At 31.5% G+C, this 24,692-nt stretch overlaps 1 protein-coding gene across 2 annotated transcripts in view; it reads right to left on the bottom strand.

The window, feature by feature from the left end:
* The window catches only part of LOC126836230 (uncharacterized), a 100,623-nt gene that overhangs the window by 55,767 nt on the left and 20,164 nt on the right, over positions 1-24,692 (bottom strand). For both annotated transcript variants that reach the window (XM_050569454.1, XM_050569453.1), the window contains exons 2-7: positions 5,367-5,434; positions 3,041-3,222; positions 2,844-2,967; positions 2,649-2,769; positions 1,310-1,471; positions 1,094-1,223 (exon numbers count right to left, since the gene is read on the bottom strand). In XM_050569454.1, coding sequence (XP_050425411.1) covers positions 1,094-1,223; positions 1,310-1,471; positions 2,649-2,769; positions 2,844-2,967; positions 3,041-3,077 — 574 coding nt within the window. In that variant the 5' untranslated portion in view covers positions 3,078-3,222; positions 5,367-5,434. The remainder of the gene's footprint in view (positions 1-1,093; positions 1,224-1,309; positions 1,472-2,648; positions 2,770-2,843; positions 2,968-3,040; positions 3,223-5,366; positions 5,435-24,692) is intronic.

Below are 24,692 nucleotides of genomic sequence, written 5' to 3'. Positions count from 1 at the left end.
AATTAATATAGTTTTGATCACCTTTGAAAAAAAATAAAGCTATATCTATAAGAATTTAAATGTATATTAACTTTAAGGTGAGGAATGTGATATTCTAGTATTTTAGTGCATTTTGTTCAGAAGTCAATCAAAATTATGTATTGAAGGGTTAATAACAGTAATCACAAACAAAACAAAAAATTATCCAGACATATGACTTCCCGTTATAAAGTTATGCATGAACATAGCTTAAAAATACATAAAGGTCAAATTGATAACCTCCTCCTTTTTTTAAGTCATTTAAATGCCAGATATTCTTATAAATACAATAAAAATTAAGCATAAAAGAAATTAATAGGAGGACACAAGTTACAAGAAAAATAGACAAAGTACTTTGGCATATCGATACTTATAAGGCAAAAGGTCATAAGCAACATTTTTGTCAAAAATGAGTTTTTAATAATTGGCGTCAACGTCAAGATTCTTAATCGATTTAACAGCCACGTTGTTACGATTATTTTATGTACAAATATTGATGTATAAATATTATACTTAAACGCCATTAATTAGGTTCTTACAACGACGGTTTAAATAATATATAATAATTTATTTAATTTTTATATTAATCAATTTACATTAATAAATAAATGGGTTAAAATAAAAATTAGAGCTTTAAGTGATTTCCCAACAGAAAAAAGAGGTGCGATGGTAGTCAGTACCAACTTCACCATAAGGTGAGAACATACGTTTAACGTGTCAAACCCAACTGTCTAACTCTAATTGTGAAATTACTCTGCTAAGTTTAATGTAATGTCATACAATAGACCAGTAAAAGAAAACAGAAAAAGTACTGTACTTTTATTTTGGCTGTCGTGTAAAATTACAAAAATGTCGCTTATAACCTTTGCGTTATAAGTGTCGATATACTGCTCTCCTCTTTACTAGCAAAGCAAAATACAGTCTGATTCAAGAATTAACATTTGACTTAAACCAGAATGGTTGAGTAAAATATGGCATGCTACGATATTAGCAGCAAATAATAATTATAGTTGTTGATGAGTAATTAAAGTCAAGTAAATATTATAAAAACAAATATTTAACATATGACATGAACCTAAATAATGTGCATTGTAAATGGAGGAGCGGCTTTGATTTAGCGACGGTTCCCGAAAATTTGGCAGTCTTTTGGATAGCTGCGCTATATGGCGCAAAATGTTCAGTCTACGAACTTCTTCGCTCATGCTCTGAAAATATACAATATAATTGTAAATGACATTAAACTTGAACATTTACTAAACATTGCATTTAATTTTTACATATAATTTCTTACCAGTCTTTTGGGTGACAATACATTTTCTGCTACAGAACGACCATTATTTTTTGCCGGCGTTCCTGAACAAAAACTCTTCTCCAACTCTTTAATATAAATGTTTAACCGCTCAACATTCCATTCTTGAATAGGCGAAGCATTACTCAGATCACATCTGATTTCCTGTTTTTACGAACATTATATGAATTATTATTTGTCAAGTTAATAGTAATATTATATTATAACTTATACTACAATATACATATTAAAAGTTTAAGGGGCAAGAATACTAATAGTTATTAAGAGGCAAAATATAGGCAATAGTTCACAACATTTTGTTATCTATGACAGATTTTAGTTATAGAAATTTGCTAAAGGGTAGTTGAATAATTATTAATAATAAAAAAATTGATAAAATGTCAAATTTCAATAGGATTTTATTACGAGCAGCTTGGCATTAGAATTCAATGTCTGGGGTTTGTAGCACACTATAAGGAATACATTAAATTTACTATGCAAAAACCCAGTTAATTAAATATTCTCAATAGAAACTATTAGACTAATATTAAATATAAGAGTTTTTCTCGTAAAACGCTTTTTTATTATAAATTAAACTGTACGATGTATTAATATCCTTTTAAGTTGAAACCGTATATCTATTATTAAATAAATTATATAAAACTTTTACACAGTATGAAAATAATTATTTCCCAATAAATTAATTGTCTTTATCGTAAAAAATGGAATACAATTTTACAGGTCACATTAACATTTTTACTTCACCAGTTCTGATTGTAATAGTTTTTTTTTTAGATTTTTATTAAATATTAATAGTTAATTTATTTATATATAAATAAATATTTAAATTGTATGTAATGAAAAACTTAGTGTGGGGACTCAATAGTTAATATAATAAGTCATAATTTAAAAAACCGTAAATAATATATACGTTTTGGACTTTGTGAACAATTGTTAATAATTAAGTAGAGTTACAAAAATTACAAATTAAAATGTTAAATGAAAAAAAATTACAACATTAATAAAAATAATAATAGAATATGACATGTACACACATTTAATATTAGAGTCAATAGGTATTAAAATTCAAAAAAATATATACATGTAAACAATGATTTTAGCTTAACATTTTTATAATATTGTTTTTAAATGTTATTAATACTAGTATTATTATCATTAAAATCATTATAAGATATTATTAATTTTGTTAGTTTCTAATTTAATGAGCACATTGTTTATTTTTTTTTTAAATAAAATTGTTAACATTTTTAATCGCATTGGATTGAAACATTAATACCATCAGTAACGATAAAATATACCCAGTTCTATAAATATCACTCACTCTACAGCTCTCAATTAAGTTATTATCCATAAGATATTGATAACTGGTTCTCAGACTGGACAAAAACTCGAAACTACTATCGCCTCTCCAACAATCTTGTTGATTAGGCGGTTCATTTTTCCTAAAAAAAAAAAAAAACAGTTTAATAGGCGATACGAAAATAGTTATTTTCTGAAATGTAACAATAACAGTTACTTGATTTTTTTGGTGAGGCTGTTATAAGGTCGTTGTTTCACTTGCTGCCCAATCTCTACATTGGTCGTAGAGGGGTGAAGTGACGACAAGGAAAAACATGTTTTAATAGAAGAATTTTCGAAATCTATAAAAAAAAATTAATATTATAAACAAAGTTATTTTGAATTTTGAACAACTTATAACGAGAAATGACTTACTCGCAGGCATTTTGGCGTCTTTTTCGCGGTATGGCATTGACTTAGATCTACAAAATGGCACTGATCGGTGAACGTTTCTCGGAGGCACTGATACAGAGCGGGCCAAACGCCTGCTCAACCGTTGACCACATCGAGGACTGAGCTGGCTACTGCAGCTCCAACAGTATTGGCGTTCTTCTAATCTAAAATCCACCGTAAAAATCAATTAGTATAGAGATTTAAAGTTCTTTGTTTCTACAGAGAATACATCAATAGATAAAGCACAAGATTCCATGACCGACTGCGATTGTAGTTTGGATCGAGTGTAACACAATTTATATCATCTCAAAGTTTGGAACTTTGGGTCCATTCTAAAACAATGACGCGCTTAGCACTCGAGATTCAATAAAAATTGTGAACGATATGCCTATCCAAACCTGATCCACCCCAACCCACAAATCAAATTCAACAAGCACACGAAATAAAATTGAACAGTATACTAAAAATATCTATATAAAATGTATATTGGATAAAAATAAGGGATTTAAAATTATGATTATAAATAAAAAGACATAATGTCAACATCGAGAGAACACTCAAAATTACCTCAGTAGGTAAGATTTGCCTCATTCTTGCCAAGTAAAAAAATGTATTTCATAATACAAACTTGCTTCAATGTAATAAATTTGATAACATTTTGTAAGTCTATTTAATAAACTTTTTTCAGAATTATGTGTGTATTTAATTTTAACAAGTTGTTTAAAGAGAAATAACAAATGTTTTTTAATTAGAAAAGAAGACAACGTATAAATCATTTTTTTTAGGTATAAAATGTTAAAAGCATTTTTAAGTAATATTTTCTTTTCTTTTTAATGGCATTTTTCAAGGTTTTTTAGATTATGTTCATTCGTGTCCTATACTCCTATTGATTATATACATTATACAAACATTAATCTATTTATAATTATACAAGATTTAGATACTATTCAAATTTAAATATCCCACATAAATCGTAAGTAATGAACGAAATAGGTTTGGTTGGTCACAATAATATTAGCTCATGACCGTTTACCGGTGGGCGGTGCCATTGTCATGAATAATAATGATAATTGTTCATTGTTAAACCTATTGGTCCAGTAGTAATTGATTAAAAAAAAAAATTGAATGTGTATTGATTTCCGAGACTAATATAACAAATAATATCACGATTTGTGATTCACGAACAACTAGAAACTTTCACCTACATTTTACCTAGACATTTTTCTTGGCTTCTAATTCTAATTCGACTTATAGCCACGAGTTAAGTCAGATTAGTATACCCCATTCCCCTTATTACTATTCTACGATTATTATATAATATATAATTAAAAAACAAAAAAAATCTGTTTAATAATACCGTACACTTCAATCTATAACATAATATAAATGTTCTATGATAGACCGCTGTTTAGAAATCTGGTTTATGAAACTATGCCAGTTATATATAGTATACTGTAATATTTCATGATCACTATATGACTCTAAAAAAGTTAAACTAATTGAGTGACTGGAGATGAAAAACCCATAGGTATTGTTTTTCAAGAAGTGGCGTAATGGTAATGGTATGCAATATACTGAGACTTAAAACGGTTATTTAAGAGCTACATGTTCATTACTTATGAATACCTATAGGTTATACAAAGTAACTCTTATACTCTTATATTGTCCATGTCATGATAAAGTACAGGCGGACTAAAAAACTTCATTGATTTATGAATGCTTAAAATGTCAATGGTTAAACGCAAAATTTATTTTCGTTTTCAGTATTAAATATGTGTCAACAGTCAGAACATCGGTCAACATACAATATGTTTATTAATTATTATAATATTTTATATCATCTGGGAGACTTGTTGAGTGCGATCCGTTATATTATTATGATTTTCATCTAACTTACGCCATAATCATAACAACAAAACTGATTTATAAATATTGTCATAGTATTATGTTATAAAACCTAAGTAAACGCAATTTCAGTAAACAATACAAAAAATTAAATTTATACAATATACATATACATTTTTTCCCGTGTATTCGTAGAATTGAACTATTAAAAAACCTTACACGATACGAGTAACGGTGAACACTGTGTATTGTATTTGTACTAGTATAAAAAAAGACTGATTATTTTCTCAAGTCGAAATTTGAATAGACTGTTATAAGATTAGAGGCTAATTGATACTAATTGAGAATAAAATATGTATAGTTAGTCAATAGTTATAACGAACCAAAAATCGCACTACTTAGGACACTCACAATACTGATTATACTAATTATCTTATTAAATAATTATACTCGACGGTCTTACCTGTGGTGGCAGTTTTTGATTTTGAACGATCGATTTGTCTTGTACGTTTTGATTGTTCGACATCGGTACTGTAAATTAAAAAAAACACCAAAATTAAAATTTTAAAACGTGTAAATATCGAATAAATAAATGTATGTTATTGTTTGCTGAAACAACATACCGAACCTTGACCTATCTCCCATCATAAAGAAGTATTCTTAAACAGGTTTGCAATCATACCTTGATCTTAATAATTCCAGAAAATAATTTTCCATTTGCAATTTTTAAACGACTTTAGTATATTTAGTCATATCACATTTGATTATATAATTACACAATATATTCTATTGGTCTCTTAGAAGATTTTATTGTTATTTTTCTTGCACTTTTTCCTGCTATGTGGCACCAACGGCAAAATTTGCAAAATTAAATTATTTGATTTTCATATTGCATTAAAACATATTTTTAATTTCTTTTGAAAGGATGTTAAAATTGCATAACAAAAAAATAAAACAGTATCCATTAATCTACAAAAAATAGTTACTCTGGTCATTATCATACTGAAAACCGCAATTATAAAAAAAACATTGGAAAACTTTAATTGTAAAAAGCCATCGGCAGCTATGGCGGGAAATGTGCTTGAGGGTGAAACACATTGTTTATTATTCATCTTAAAAAGGCATCCGTGTACAGAGAATACGCCCAGTTGCCTCAGAAAAAAGAAAAAACAAGAAATGTAAAATGATTAAAAACCAAAAGTGATACCATTTTAATTTTTCGAAGTGATTCCAGACATTTGTCCGTGAGGACCTTCTTTTAATCAGACTAAAATATTTGTCATCTAAATGTGTTTCCCATACCGGGTGGGGTTCCCCGCCAATACCCAATGTTTATTATTGTGGATATTATATACTCTGGAATAGACTCAAGGCACGAATGTATAAAACTCAACGATTATACCCCGAAAGAAAAACGAACTGTAATAAAATACACGCTTCGTCTTATTTGTTCAAAAAAAAAGAACACAACAGTTTTATTAATTTATAGGTAAATGTCAGATAGTAGACATGCCAGAGGAAGAAGAATAGGTAAATGACGTAAATGCTTGGAAGTTAAGCGACAAGGCCAAGAAAATTGTACATCGTTTTTGTATAGACACTCTGTCTTATATGTCTATGTCACTAGAGTGGCCCTTAGCTATAGAAGAAAAAAACTTAAATATTTTTGATATTTTATCCCCTTATTTTGTTCAATACCGCAAGAGAATAATTTAGGTAAAATGTTGGTCATAATTACTCACCCCTTTCATGTTCAAGTGTACTAAGACTAATTGAGAATAATTACTACTAAGAATAATAAGTAATTGTCGCATTTTTTATGTCAACAAAAATAGTATAAAATTTGTTTGATTTAAAAATAAAACTATACACATTACCGTGTCATTATCGTAAAGGGCCTATTCCGTCGACGTGGAATTAAGACCCACTCAATTTCATGAAATCACCCTTATTTAAGACTAATCCGAAATAAAACTGGATTCGTCAAAATGGGACCTTATCGTGACATATACTTAAAAACTTAATATTTTTTATTCTAAAGTTTATCATTTAATCAACTTTTGTTGGATGAATACAAAACCAAAAGACGATAACATTTAACGGCCAATTTCGTTTATGTCATTACCTAGTTTTCAGTTTGAACTTTTGATTCCATTAAAATTAGTTCTTAATTCACTTTGTGTAATTTATTATTTATTTTTTTTTTTTTTTACTATAGCCCGTCATTGCGTTCCTATTAACGACGATTTATGCACAAAACTCGTGATTAAATAATAATAAATGTATCCTGTTGTGTCACTTTATACATATTCGACCACGACTCTACGCACCGTGTACTCACCCCTGCCGATGACGTCATTTTATACAACGTTATTGCATGCTTATACCGTTCATACGGCCACACGGCCGTTAATTAAAAGAAATTAGCTCCAACCCTTGTGCGGTGCCTAAAGCTGTTTGCGAAGGAAAGCAAGGCAGTTATATTAATAACGCTTAACGACTTGTTTGTTGTGTATACTTATTTCCAAAACCTTTACGCTGGCGCATCAATTTCCTATCCCTCTGTACTTTTATCTGTTTTACCGGGTAAACAAAAACCGCACGTCCACGTCGTCGCCCCTTGGGTTAGTCATACCTTAGATCGTCTATACTCGTAGCTAAACAAACAACAGACCACAGCACATTTTTAAAATCATTTTATCTTTATTGAAAACCGAAACAAGACAACTTTGAACATATATGAATATAGAACTCGGCATTATCTCGGTTAAAACATCGAACACATCTAAAACATATTTGGCATCATATTATTTAACATTAAACTTAATAAAGCGAGATTTGTACTATACACGTTTTTTGTTTCCATTCGTGACCGTAGAACTGACACTATATCTACCGATAACGATTTGTAAATATTGTAAGACTGAACAACTGTAATAATTAAATGTTTAAAAATAATTATTTATATATATACGCAATTTGTAACTAGGTACAAGTCACAACAATTATATGAAACTCGTAACGGGTGACAGTAAATTGAGTAACTTGCCCAACCCTGAAAATATATAATATATACAGCGTTGGTTTACATATATATATATATATATAATATATATAGTAAGCCAACGCTGTTAGGTGTACACGACTGTTTAGGAAGTTGTAAACATGTGTAGTGCAAATCGAAAACCATTAGTTAATTTTGTAGTATAAAATAATTGTTTATTATAATTAACATAATAGGTGTATTTCGTTGAAGAAAAACACATTGAAACATTACATCATACCATAAGTAATGTAAAATGTTATACACCACATTAACTTCTTTCATTTATTTAGTTACAAAATTAATAATGGTTCTTTGAGCAATAACCACCGATGTGTAAATGCTATTTTAATGTTTTTTTTTATTATGTTTATATTTTTTATTATGATTTATTAGTCAATAAGCTTCGGTGCAAAGGCGAGGAGACATTGATTTTTTAATTTGATTTTTGTTCCCACAATTATTACTTGTGATTTGTGACCTATCCTTGTATTTTAAGACGATCTGTCATCATCCTATCATAATTCATTGTCTTCGACAGGACTTAGCACGTGGCCATTGACCTACAGTGAGTGTTGTTCAAAATTCTTGTGAGGGGGCGTAGACGGATTACCTAGTCGACAGGTTCAAAATCACAAAATCTAAACATACTTATAATGTGGTCGTTGTTGAGGTCAATTGAAATTAAAGCTCACGATGGATTTCTACACAATAATAATAATAATAATAATAATATGAAAACTACAATCATAATAATACCTAAGGACTCGACGGAAAAGTGTAAACGAAATCATGATCTTGATCATGACGGGTCATAATATTGTTGGAATATGTTTTATCTTCTTCCTGTGGACATGACCCTGGTCCAGCAAGGACTACCTGTGGCTATATGGAAGCCACATAACTTATACCTACACGAGCTTGCTTCTGCTTCGCTTCACCGTATGTTAAGTACATAGAAATTATTTATTTACCTAGTAGTTATCATACTGGCACATGCTTGACCGTACGGGATATGATCGAATGCACTACACCGAATGAAAAACAAACGTTATGAAATCTAATAAATGTATTTTTTTTCACCGCTATAGCCTTCCCAACGCTACCGAAGAATAAAATAGTAAAACTAAACACAAACTGAAAAATATACAACAGCTAATAAGTAACAGCCAGTAATAAATTACATGTCGTTTAGCATCGAGTTTGGTAGAATATTCAAGTTTGAAGGTAAATTAGAACAAGAACGTTAAGGTGAATAATAATAAATATTATTTCCGTCATAACACGCTTAAGAATGATAATTAGGCGTAATTAAACATTATTTTACCAATAAAATAGTAGAATGAAATTAAACGATGACCGTATAATATAATGTCACCTTGCACTTAAAAATGGAACGGTAATAACTATAGTAGATTATTGTTTAATTTGTATACAGACTTGAGTCAAGTATTAATTATTATTTTTTCATTGTATGAGAGAGAGAAATTAATGATTAATACATTTTTTTTTTTACCATTATTGAGACCAGACAATTAGGTTAGGTGAATATTAATTTTGTACATACACAATTAACGTATATTTTAATTGTTAGAATACCGTTTTTTGTTAACTTTAAGTCACAAGCAAGTTATGCACTTACACCTCTAAACGGACGCATTGGGCGCAGATGGATGTGTTATGAAAACCACACGGTAAGGGTCACTGCAACATCACAGACGTCGCATCGTTGGTATACTATTATCAATGCTGACGGTGATAAATCGTTCTCTAAACGTTGTGAAGTTCCCGTCGATTGCTGTGGTCGCAACCGTGGCGAACCGGCTGACGATAACCTAAATGACCACCACTGGGCACTGATGGACACTGTATTCTACACACACGCTTTGAACGCAAAACCCTAACCCATTTTACTCCAGTAGACATTGTAAACAAACTCCAGAAACGATTCATTTTAAAACCATGTTTTATTATTAAATGATTCCATGAAGTCATCCGATGGAAATAGTCATAGTAGGATCGTAATAAAAATCAAGATAGATTGATTATATGTATTTTTATTAATCATTTACCAATAATAGCAACGTGGTAACAGTGTTTTAGAGTTTTTGGTAAAGTAGTAGAGTAACAAAATATTAAAAAAAAAAAATGGTACAGACAACTGATAAACGAACAGATTATTAGGAGTGAGACCTCTATGATTTTCGAAATTGCTGTATAATATTACAAAAAGCCGTTGGGTTGCTGCATACATTGAAATAATCAATTAAAATTTTCCTTTGGTAGTTTACAATAACAAAGTTTCTTCCTCATTAAACGAACAACAATATTATTATTAAATTATAAAGCCACCTGCCCTCCCCCTCCCCCCCACATGTAGAATTTTGAGATAAAAAATTACTGTACATTTTTTTTATATATATTTACATAATTTACATGTACATCAGAAATCAGATGCTAACAATATTTTAAAGTTTTTAGTTTTACCATATACCTATCACGCTGTTTTTTTGGAAACTATATGAATTAAACATAATAATAAAAAAAATTGTAAGATATTCAGAGATTTTTAATGTTTTATAGAATTTAAAAAAAGTACATAAAACTTATAAAAACTGTTTTAACTTTTAATCGACCAGTTTAGCATTTATAAATATAATATATTATATATTTGTAAAGTGGTATAGCTACTTGAAATATCAAAAAGAAACCTTAATAACTACATTGACATTTTCAACAGCCAGATTATATTTATATATTATAACAAATCTGATAATCAGTATCCGACATATAACGTTTGGCATTTAATCACCGAACAGTTATTTAAATATTTAATTATACCGGATAATACAACATTTAGTCAACAAACATTTTCAATAGATTTAAAAGTTTACAATCACGATGTACATCAGCATTTACACATGAATCATAGTATGAAATTGAATACTAGATTCCTCAAATCGATTATAAACAAACAGGTAACCTACAGTGTAAAACATGCCCAGTCAAATAATATTGGGAATGATCTATTTTGACTATTACTACTACTGTATTACTGAACAAGTCTCACGGATATATGTTAGAAGAAAAACATGTAAACGTACATTAGTCAAAAGTAATTTGATCTAGGTACAGAAGCCGATTGTACTCGGTAAATGAATATATTAAGCTGAAGCCAAGTAATAATTAGTTACGAGCAAACGAAATGCAATCATCATTGCATAACATAAGTAATAGGAGGCGTATGGCATATTAATGAAAATAAGAAAAGCAAACACGATGCTCTACTGGAAATGACACACATATTTTAATCTCAAAACGCACTTCATTGTGGCCTGCAGATCCAGATAATATTTCATCGGTATTGTAATAAAAACAACCAAATTCTGTTGAAGCAAGATTGGTTCTGAAAGGATTTGAACTGTCCTACTCCTGTTCACATGCTCCGCACGCTGTAGGTCGTATGAAACCAAATCTTGAGTCAATTAAACGAATAGACCTCGAAAAAAACACTCGGTTTATATTTTGTTTTGAAGTATTTATGGTTTGTTGGCAACTTAATAACTGAAACGAATATGGAACATATTAAAAAATGACCACCGAGTCAATCATTTTCTGTTTAATTTTAACATAGGGTCATTTGACATTTTTCCAAATGCCCAAAAACAGTATAGAAAATTGACAAGCTATATGTAATCGAGTCAATATTCCTGAATGTCATGGAATCCGCAAGTGATATGAAAACCGCTAGCCTGGAATTTGGTGGCAACAGTGTAAAAATATATTTACACGGGTGTGGACAAAACATGCAGTATATTTTGTAGACTATTATTTGATCAAATGAATAGTAGATTTAAACACACATCGAATTGTGTAAATTCAGAATTGTATATGTAGTAAACTTTACTCTAGTGGGGAAATTTCAGTTAAAACACCATTAGGTAACTATAGCCGAACGTTTTCAAAAGTAATAATTCGAACTATTAAAAAATATGTTCATAGAACCGAATTAAGTATTTTAATAGGTTTTAAATGACGTTTCCTAGTGTTTTAGAAAAATCCATGGCCGTTATTTGAGGCGACTTAAATGAAGACGCACAACAACGACTTAAATAAAATATGATACTTCTGTAAATATAAATATTCCACATATTTTTAGGCGTTTTAACGTTATGGAATTGCTTTATACGTACTGAGGAGCCATACAAAAGAAGGAGTTTAAGCTTGTTTGTTTCTAACATTGAAATAATTAAATTAAAAAAAAATATGAATAACACAACAGATATTACATAATTATATTTTGAGGGCACTCCTGTCAGTATTATAATATAAGCATTACGAGCTTTGTTCTTGAAAATGGTAATAATTAAACAATAACATAATTCATGATTTAAAGAGCGTCTCGACAGACTTATCTGGTCGGCGCCTTTTTTATAACCGCCCTATTACTATTACCTATACACAATCTTAAGAGCCTTGGGACTCTTAGACACGAGGCTCAAGAAGTTATCTACTTGAGTTGAATGAACAATGTTTGACATTCATACGGTTCAACCGATTGTACAACCGTGTAACACATGAATCATAGTTAATCTGAACACAATATATGTGTGTGTAGAATAACACAAATAAAGTATACTATATTATATTGTATATATATAAAAAAAGAAAAATTGGTCGTACCTAACACAATACCTCTATTACTGTTGCCCTGTACTTAAACGCCTGACTCATAAAAGTATTTTGTTTGTTTTTCACAGCGGTCGTAAATATTTTTTCATAAATTTCTCGGCGTCCGCCACCGACAGGTTTTGCGAGTACGACGGGCATATGCTCTCCTGGGAGTTATAAGGGAAGCCGCTGGAGATGAAATGATATTATGCTAGCAGCTATAGGTTTTTTTTTCCTCTCTCACGAGGGTCGTCGGCGAACGCAAAAATATTTACTACGACATTATATTATGTTTGCGGTCTAGCAGCACATAAATATACATCAGACGAGCAACGTCTTGGCTTCGCATTTTCCGAGGGTATCCCCAAAAAGCATACAAGTTTGGAAGTTAACATAATTTTAGCGGTACCCGTGCGTTTTCCAACCGGCATTAGATATTTAGGTGTACTTTCTCGCGTGCTGTGTAATTTTTTAAACGGTCACCAGGTTCAAAGTGATTAAACAAAAATGACCACACGCAAACCCATACATTAAGTGTAGTAGCTCTCTCTCCTACAAACAGAACCTAGGACTGTGTCTTCTCATCGAGCGCTAATTGATGTTTATTTAAGTAAACGATTTCTACGAGTTCGATACATTAATCGGATGCGAATAAACATGTATATTATATGTTATAAAGATATTAATTTCTTATATTAATTGATTAATTAAGATTAAACAGTTTACTAATACACCTATTATGTTTGTCATGGTCATCGGATGCGTTTAATTTAGAAAAAACTTAAGCAAAACTTGTGTTTATACATTAAACAATAAAATATTTTAAAACCCTCAACCACAAAAACAATAAATACACTTTAAGTCTGTTTTCTTACTTCCGATTTAGTAAATATAGCACTCGTTATAATAAGAATATAGGAAAACTATAGCGCGAAAACAAACTTCAACTTATATATATATATATATATATTACATTGTGGTGTTTATTTAGTTCCTATATTATATCAAGTATTTTAAGGTCTATGTTGAAGCATTTCAGTTTTTACTTAACGACCATTTACACTGAGTTAACGAAGTGTTTTTGTTGGGATACCAGTAGTTTTTTTATACACAGAAGCAGAAATGACACACATTACTCACTCATTATTACAGGATATAGATTGTAGGTTGTGTTGTACCCAGAAATGTAATTTATGTTGGCGAGCACGTATTTAGCATGAATTTACACGAGTTCGGGCAGTAACAAGGCCAAACGTACACAATCATAAAAGTTTATTGTCTCAGTTTGAAGAATATAAAACGTTTTACACGAATATAATAGTAAATAATAAACGCTAAATGCACACGGCAAATTAAAAGAAGTCAGTCATCGTGGTCGTGAACATCTTGGACTTTATCTCTAATCTTCTGGTCGTAAATCCACTTCATTTGCTTCAATAGGAACTCCAAGTTTATGCCGTGCTTGGCGGATATCTCGATGATGGTGTCGTCGGGAAACCGCTGCCTGAGAGCCTCCAAGTTGTCCCGAGCGCCGTCCAAGTCGATTTTGTTGGCCACGATCAACTGGGGCCGATTCAATATGACGCTGGAAAAACACCTGACCTCGTTGCGCAACACTTCCACGTACGACCAAGGTTCGGGCAAAGAGAGGTCGACCAGCAACATGAGGGCCATGCACCGCTGTACGTGTCGCAAGAACGATATGCCCAACCCGTAGTTGCGGTGCGAATTCTCGATGAGCCCGGGTAGATCGGCCACGGCTAGCGTTTCTAAGTCGCTGTAACGAACGATGCCCACGTACGGCTGCAGCGTAGTGAAGGGATACGAGGCCACTTTAGGACGGGCCCGAGTGATTGCCCGGAGCAGGGTGCTTTTGCCCGCGTTCGGGAAGCCCAACAGGCCGAAATCGGCGATGCTGCTCAATTCAAGCGTGTACTGCAGCGTTTCGCCAACGGCGCCCACCTCAGCGATTTCAGGCGCCTGCTCCGTGCAGGTGGCGAAGTACCGGTTTCCGTGGCCGCCCGCACCGCCCCTGGCCGCCACGAACATGACGTCCGGACGACAGAGGTCTCCGACCACCCGACCGCTGGCATCCTTAATTACCGTGCCCACCGGTACGTCTACGATTTGATGCTGAGCGCATTTGCCGTGACAGTCCTTGTTGTAACCCTTCTCGCCATCCGGCGCTTTGAGAACTGTCGTCAAGTGTGCCAGTCCTGTAACACTTTCGGACGCGCGGAACACCACGTGTCCACCGTTTCCGCCGTCTCCGCCGTCCGGCCCGGCGTTCTCTTTGCCGTACAAGTGCATGAACGACACTCGACCGGTTCCGCCGTGGCCACCTTCGGTCCGCACGGTCTTCACGTCCACCAAGTGCTTCGACGGCGCTCTGGACGATTTTTTTTTGGTACTGCGCAACGGCAATGCGACATCCCCCGCAGAAGATAACGACCGGAGACCGCTAGCAAACACGGACGTCGCCCGCCGACCGATCCATGGAGACATCATCGTGTTGACCGGTTTCTTCTGAAATCACACGAACACCATTTGGCGATAAAACACGTGTTGATCAACCGCCGGTTACACAAATGTCATAGGGGATGGCCGGTAGTGTCGTCCTTACCCAATGCTTATTAAATCAAGAAGCAACAATGTAGGGCTTATTTACTATTATTTGTAGTATGTATGGTACAATATTAAGGGGCCCTGTTTTTGTACCCTTGATTTATCCAGTACTGATCGGTTGATCGTCGTATTTAGGCGACGATTAAAAATCGCTTACACAAGATAAATATTGCTATTTATTTATGTTAGAAATCGTATTAACTTGACTTAAAAACTAAAATGTATCATCAATAAATCAATATAATTAATGCACAATCGTATTACGTTTTGATTTATTTGTTTTGAAATTGTTAAATACCTGAAACGACAAGATCAGTGTAAACAAAAAAATATAATAACAAAAAATACACATCAAGTAATAAACAATTATTGAAGTATAATAATTGCTGTTGTATTGTTTATACAAATCAATTAATCAATAACGTTTCAGTATATGAAAAATAAATAGATAACATTTGCGACTAAAAAAATACAATATTAAACTGCTGATTATGTGTGGGACCCTTTATACGCTGAATACAAGTTACAACAATATAATGTAACACGAATTCTATTGGGCCCACGTAGAACTTTAAAGCCTAAAAATATAAATCTAACCAATGAATTAGAGGTGAGCAAATCAGTTCCGAAGTAGCATTGCTTAATTGCTATACAGGGTGTTCCACAATGATTCGACAAATGAAATAACTTTTGTTCTAATGAATATTTTTAAGATTTTTTTTTTTTTTAATTAATTTATACTCATTTGCGCTATAAGCACCAATTTTTTTTATTGCACTTAACCATTTTACTTTTTTTAATTTAATTAAAACATTTTTTTGTTACATTATTTAAAAAAAATTCAAGATAGCCATTTTGTTAAAAATAATTTGCTGAAAATTTTGTCTGGTCGATAACCAGATTTGGGTGATTACTTTTTAAATTACTAAAGGTTAAATATACAACAAATAATTACATTTTTCTCATAATGCAACCACTTAAAATACACCACTAATTATATATCTCATATAATATAGAATAATAATATACGGATACCTCTCTTTTTCTGCTTTTAAATTATCTATTGTAGTAATAAGTATTATTTTAAATTTTACTAAGATATTGTATTTATCTAATTGCTAATTGTAACTATTAATTATTATTGCAATTAATATATTATCAATGCCCATTTTTGGAAAAAAGACAACACGTGTGCCGGGTAAACTTTTATACTTCTTCGTCGAGTGGCCGACATAATCTTAATATCCATATAGGTAGACAAAACTACTTGTAGTTTAAAGTACCGTTTTGACTAAACATTCGTTTTTATTGTTGGCTAAAGTAGTACAGTCGTCTTCCAAGCTTTGTATTTGAGTAACCAATACATAAATAAATGCATCGTCCTGTACGAGTCAGGAAGAAATCGTAAATTTGTCGTGTAAAAGAAGCGAACTATTCATTTTTCACTTGTCCTAGAATAACCGTTTAAGCGTAAACAGAAATGCTAATTGAGAATATTGTAAGCAGCGAGGTCGGAAACGATTTAAATATATAATCTTAATAATTTTACTGACGTGCGCTAGTCGAGTAAATGCACTGTCAAACGTTTTCATATTATGCATTAAAAGTTAAAACTAACAAAACATATAGTATAATGTGGTCCATTATTAGTCCAGCAAGTCGAAAGACCGTCAAAGCAGATACACCGACGGTTTGGCCCGCATTAAGACAATTTTTAAATAATAGATGCATGAATATATACTAAGGCAGTAATGAAACTAGGAATAGTAAAACCATTTAATAAAGCAAAGGTTTAAACGACAATATCCATCAGAAGCATACTATGGAAATAAGAGTGGTGATCGCTCCATCAGGCGTACCACAATGTGTGCAAAGGTATCTTTAAAAATCTTGTTTTGCCGTTCAAGGTGAGCAAATCAATAACAATTACCTTACGGCTTACACTAATCTATTATTTAAATCATTGTTAAATATTGTTATAATACATTGAATTAACCATATAAATAATAAAAACATTAAGTATACCTAAGTATAAAAATGATAAATGTAAATTTTATATTTTGTACCAATAATACCCATCTCTCACAAATGTTTTATACTATTGGTTGAGTGTGTGTGCTTATTTGAGGTTGAAATTTCAATGACTGTAAATTTTCCCTAAGCTTCAGCAGAGCTTTGTTGGAGACTGCTGAGAAAGCCAAATATAGTATCGGCTGATACACAATATCACGGAATACGACTGTTAATAACCCACCAAGGAAACGTACGTTATCGTTAAATCAAAGACCCACTCTAATCCGAGGTTGACAGCAAAAGGACACGCGTTACAAGACTTTAACGATCGTACACCATGCTAACTTATAGGTATAAATAATCATCATTGGTCAAGATAATAACATAAAGTACGCTGTTTGTACTCAATACTCAATGTCTTTTTCGGCTTCACCTTATCCCATATAGGGTCGATAACTAAATACCCAATGATTATTCGTCATCATTTTTTTTTACCACTCCACACAGCTCCATATTTTTGACTTGTAACAACCATTCAAATCATTTTGGTCTACCTCAAAATCCCTCTAATTTCTATAATGTGCCAACATAAACTATATAATATTTGTACTCACTGTAAATATTATTTATACTCAATAATATTGTTATTTATTATGTTTAATCGTCAATATAAAGTATTAGGTGGATCAAAATATTGTTTTCTTCCTATAAATTTATTATTTGTCATTTCACTGAAAGTGGTACATTCGTGTCCATCCAAGACCGCTCTTGACTAACGTCAAGGTCATAGGTCGCTTAAAAGCGATATTGGAATAGTACTTTTGAACTTAGAACTTTAGGAAAAACTTTAAAATTAATTCCAAAACTGGTTATCGACTAGTAAAAATTGTCAGCAAATTATTATTAATTTAAAAGTCTAGTTAAATACATATGTTACCATTTAAGTTTCAAAAGTTGGTAGAGCTTTTGAAAATAAACTAAAACATTGTATAATGTTAAAAAATTGTAAAAGAACATAACAAAAGTACAATTGTTTAAAGAGAAAATAAGTATCTTACCCTTATTGAATCACCCTGTACTACGAGGATATAGATAACTTTAAATATTTGTAAGGGAACGTCTGCGGTCCCTAATTAAACGATTTAAAAATAAAAAAACAAAAACAATTAATTAGTCGACACCCGACAGCTTGGTACAAAAGTCGCGTTTGACAAATAATTTCCATACTTCTCTCCTCCAACTCCTACAAGACCGTGTTATTTTGCCGTTATTAAACAATACGGAAAACGTGTTCTTTTCCGTTATTATGTTTCAAATTTAATACATATTAATTATTACAAACATAAATACTATAATATTATACACGCGGTATAAATAAATCCGTAAGCAGTTATAAGCGTCACAGTTTTTGGGTAATTAATTACACAAACATCGAGCCAAAGTCTTGGCAACAGTTGTCGCGTCTGATTTGTGTAAAAACATTTTCTCCCTTCGGTTGGCTCCGAGCACAACCACTGTAAAATGAGAATAATAAAACGCCCAACAAACGTTCCTAGATAAATCCATCCAGCTATACACAATATCACTAATGAATTATTCAACACCTAAACGATCAATGAGAGACGATTATGTATAAACCTGATGACATTGCCGGCCACTGCTATCACATAATAATAATTACGACCCGAATTAATACTAGTCCTACCTATCATAGGTAACCTATTTCTACAACAAGTATATTAAACAAACGGGTATCAATTTTGAGATGATCTAAAAGTGATCATCCCAAGTTGCACCAAAAAATTAATACAATTCGTTTATATTGAACTATCCACTTTTAGGCAACTACACATTTTAAGGAATTACTAAATATTATTAAATGAAAATCCATACAACACTGAGCTAACAGGTCACAACATTAGTCCCATCCACCTTTAAAGATAACAGCCAGTGTACATCTATATCGGATTGACCATAAATTGCTACTAGTTTTTGACATTCTGATATTTGTGTCATACGTGACTATTATTAATACAATAATGATTATAAACATTACAAAACATAATATTATTAATGAGCAATAATTGTTTGCTGCTGCGTTTCTTGTTAAAATAAAATGTAAAAACCTATTCAGTAAAATCGCTCAAATAATATTTATTTTAAAACTGTTTTGTTTATAAGCGAGTTTGTATATTATAAGTAGGTTTTTTAGTAATTTATATAAATTTATCTTTGTTGTTTACGTCTGAACCTAGTGCTTGTGCAAGAACATATGGTTCACTGAATAGATAGATTGTTTGATTCACATTTCTAAAATCCACATCTACTTATGGATAACTGATAGAAACGGTGTTCGAAAGTGCTCCTTCAACGTCTATTCACTATACATAACTATGACACGATTTGTAAACGTTTAATTCGAATTTCCAAAATCCACATCCGTTTATAGGTACGGATAGAAAACATATTTTAAAAGCACTTGTATTCCACATGTGTCCTGTCTTAACACTATTTAATAATATAAAAAATTCAAATCCACTAATTATGAACTGCTGTTTATTTTATGTAAATTTATAATATACACGTTGTAGTCACGTTCAGATTATATCGTCTCAAGTCATCATGAAGTTTCTTCATTCGGCTGTTCATTTCCATTTCCAAGACTTAACTGTTGCTCAGCGTTTACAAGTGCCATAAAAATAACAGAATATTTCCTTTACAAACTCCATTTACACTTTTTCCAAGAGTGACACGCTCACGAACTTATTGGTCTGGTTTTCGCCACTACCATACTTACCATATGGTCGCCTTCCTTCCCGATAACCCAGGCGTTTAAGCTTAGTAACTTAGTCACGACTAGTGTACATATATTTTAAAATCCAGATTCCAGAATCCTAACACACACGCACGCAAACACCTCGCAGAACAAAAGATAGTATATTATTATGTTACATTGTATTTAAACTAATAAATAAATAAATAACAGTTACACAACCGAAATGTATTATCTGTGGTCCCCCTTGGATTAAGTTCCATTATTATAATAGAGCGTCTCGCTTATCGCACAAAATCGCCGCTGCACATAAGACACCTCTATATCAACACAATAAATGTTTAATCTAGAGATTAAACTGGCGTACACGTCAAACCAATGGCCACCGCTGTATCACTGTTATAATAAAAAAAATATCTAAAACTTTATACTATATTGACAATCACGTGCATCTGTTAAAAGTAAATTAACGCATTTTATCACAAGTTGTAATTACGGTTTTGTTATAATTCAAATAATCTAAATTCTAATTGTTTTTCAAGTTTAAAGTTTTAAATAATGTAAGACGACGTATTCACGATCCAAATCTAGCTAGTTAATTCTAGAAATAACTAAAACTAATATGTAGATATATTTACAAGCTAACGGAACACGACCATGACTTGAGAAAACGCATAGAAATTATAATCACAATTTATAATAAAATATTTTCTCCCAATTGTTGTTGAACAAATACATTTAATTGATGTATTATCAATTTTACTTGAAAACTTCAAGGTATTATAAAGTCTTTATAAATCTAAATTATACGAATAAATACAATTGTATAATATTATTATTTATTATTTTACTAAAACTCAACGATTAAATTTTATCACTTTACGTCTTGGACTACCACTTAAATATGCCATTTGGAATGCGCGATTAGCATTTGTGTTTATATGCTATTCGATTTAATTCAATTAAAGGAATTTAATTAAATAGTTAATTCTCATTTAGTGAAATCGAATGAACGACAGCATGTAAACGTGATAACAGTTAATTTTTGGATTTATTTTTATGATTATATTACTATTTTTACTATACAATTTTATACTATTTTTATAACTTTTATTTTGTTTGTTTTTTTCGAGAAAAATCTCTTAGCTTAAAATTTGTGCGTGTACATTATTATTTCAGTATTATAATTTTTTGATTAAATTTGATGTACTTAACTCGGTTTACTGAGTAGTTTGGGCGTCTGAATGGTAGTAAATTGCAGGGGTTGTGATAAAATTATAATAAATCAAACTTTTATTAAAATCATTATCACATAGTTAATTAGAGATTATTCATATGTATACCTACATTCTTCCAGATGGAAACATGTATCCCTTGCATTCTTTCATGAAAACTCGTTCTAGCGTGTACACTATATTTTTTCAAAATATAAATATTTACTTGTACAAGATTACATGTACCAGTGAAATAACTCGTCCAATCCAATCAAAAACTTTTATTTTTCGAAAGAAAAACATGAAACAATCGAATTATAATTAATAATTTAATATATATACATATATATATATATATATCATGCACGAGGTTCACGGTTACAAAGTAGAGGCAGAGGTCCTTGATCGGGGCGAAATGCGACCAATCGCGGGCCACCCACATTCGATCACAGTCGCTATTGAAACTTGGGAAAATATTTGTTCACGTGCAGCGCAATATAGTATAATATACAATATAAAAAAAATAATAATAACGGTAACAACAATATAGAGGGGAAAACGATGACAATTTATAATGACCACCGGTGCACACACACGATGGCGGCACACCGGGTCGGGGTCGTGTCCGGGCAGTATAATAAATATAAGGTTCCTCCGGGTAAGTCTTCATAATTTAGTCAATAGGCGCACAACATATTATAAGATTGAGATACACAGTAGAAAAATAATAGAACATGTACCGCGACCGATGGTAATTCGGTTTCTGAGGTCAAGCGGTGGAAATAGTAAACACAAGAGACTGGTGTGTTTAATGTTTATCTTATCCGTTTCCAAACACCAGCCTAATCATACGGAAGGTTTGTGATGTTTTCCGCATGTGGTTCTTTTTTTCATAAATTAAATTACAACGAACAATGTGTGTAAGCCTACACGCGACGCCAAAAACTAACATTATAAATAATATTATTATGTATGCATGATATTATATACATACATGATTTGGGGGTATGCTTGGGGATCATTCTAAAACAAGCCGAATGTACAATTTAATCATGGTGAACGGTCGATAAAAAAATAGTTAACGTTTTCTTTTTATATGCATATCCAAAAGCATTCCATTTATTAACAATGACAGCTTACTACCAAGGCATTCTATTTCTAGATTTTCACCAGCACATACACAACATAATCTATATTCTTCATGGAGATTCTATACAAAATACAAATCTAATTGTTTCTTTAAATTGAACTAGATAATAAATTATTAAGTTATTAAAATCTAATAACATCGAAATAAAAGTTTGTTAAAAAAACACGAAATAAAAATCTGTGTGCCTGTGCACAAGCTATGTACCTAATTCACCATCTAATCTGAATAACATTATGAGAAGGGTACTGATTAGAAAAGATACATTTTTGATCTATGAAAGAGATTTAAAAGAAATAGTTAAGACCACAATATCGTCAGTATATTCTGACCAGTGTTAAAACCGCGCCTTTGGATTAATTGAAACAAATAATTTGTGGAAATAATGGTCATTTTATATTATTAATAATGATAATTTATATAGGTATATGATGATAATTGATATTATGTAAAATTGTAAATTTTAGCAATTGAGTTTAATCCTGATAAAAATTGCGAAAAAAATGTATAATAGTCTAGACAATACAAAAGACATTCAATTCCTTCAGTCGTTCTTAATAGGAATTCACAGGCTCGACAGCAATGTAAAAGATTGTCAAGATAATACCCATTACCCGTTACCTACTTCACTTGCATTTTCCGGTCTAACACGGTGTATAATTTACCACTTCAGCATCTGCATTATTAATATTAGCTCACCTGAAACAAACAAATTAAACAGTATGATTAGATTCATCGTGATCATCGTGTAAAAGTGAAATAGTACGCAGTAGTAACCGGTAAATTCTTAAATATGTATTAGATGGATATATAGATTGGTCAATGCTAGGTAACAAGCGGTAAACCTTATGCAACAGTTGTACTACAGTACTGCATTAAACACTTATAATGTAAACAAAATATGTATGTGTGTATATGACCACTCAGTGATAACTGACTGATAAGTTTATATTTTTACTCTACTGTACAATATTTCCTGTGTTTTTTATTAATGTTCGAGTCGGACACAACTGGTCCCACGACATTGTTCATATTATTTATTTTAATAAACAACAAACCAACTGAACGGAAGATGCCCTAACAGATGGTTACCGGTCGTACCTCAAGTCCTTCCTATATTTGCAGCAAATACGCGCTTGTTTCCCATTCACGGTTAAGTCGATACCTGTAAATATGTCAAGTGCGTTTTATCTCCACAAACCGACAGGTACAATGAAACAATTTCTACCAGACTCGAACCCAAGGCAAAAGTTTATAGTCACAATGAAACGACTCTTATCGGCGAGTTTTGTAAGTCTCCACTGCGACGATAAGACAGGACTGTAACACTTCAATAAAATATGAACTAAAACGTGTATTATGACTTCGGAAATTTAAATCAATTCGTGTGGCGACCTCACCCGAACGTGAGCTGGAATTCTATTAATTTACTACCCCACAATCTTGCCACAGATAAATAATTAATTTTTTGTAACGCACTACTACACATTAATAAATGCAAAAATTGTAAATCCTACTCAAATTTAAAAAGTATTTGCTTAATTTATTTTTAACTAATAATAGACAACTAATCTAAACAAACGCTGGGATATAAGACGGGTTTTGTATTATAATTTATAAGATATCCACGAATAGGTACTTCCATGATAAATATCACGATAAAAAAGTATATGACATGTTTTAGCAATACTGACGAATTACATATAATTAAAGATACAACGACTATATTGAACTTAACTTATTACGCGCTTCGATAATAAAATACAAGCAATATATTATTATATACGATGGTAGCTTAATACCGCGAGACTTTCTACGATTATGTTATAAAATTTTAAAAAACTTTGACCATAAATCTAAAGGGGAAATCTGTCGAAAAAACATATGCGATAAACGTATTCTTTTAGTCATAATTTAATCATTAATGATTATAATTAATGGAGTTTTTATTTTTCCACGACGTTTAAAACTCGAGGTTCCTTACTGTGTAAATATTAAATCACTTTATAAGTACCCACCTACTGGTCCATTGAACGACAAATTAAATATTTAAGCATTTTTAGTAGCACCTGAGTACCCAGCACTTATTATGTCAACTTCATAAAATGATAATACCATTTCTCATTCTCTCTTCTTAAGAGTACACTTTGTCTAAAAATTTACATAAAAAATCCTATTATAATATATTACATATTTATAGTAGACATTTTCAATTTGGATTTTGGACACAATTCGGTTTTTAATAACTACCGAAATAGGCCTGTAAAATAAAAACACATAAATTGTCATAGTCAGTCACGGGT

Source organism: Adelges cooleyi, unplaced genomic scaffold, assembly GCF_023614345.1.
Source record: "Adelges cooleyi isolate 19-005CV unplaced genomic scaffold, UGA_ACOO_1.1 ACOO_flye_CR_arks_rails_tigmint_CR_PRNA_23, whole genome shotgun sequence".
Classification (NCBI taxonomy): domain Eukaryota; kingdom Metazoa; phylum Arthropoda; class Insecta; order Hemiptera; family Adelgidae; genus Adelges; species Adelges cooleyi.
Note: the sequence above shows the minus strand (reverse complement) of the source record. Positions and strands in the feature narration are given on the sequence as shown.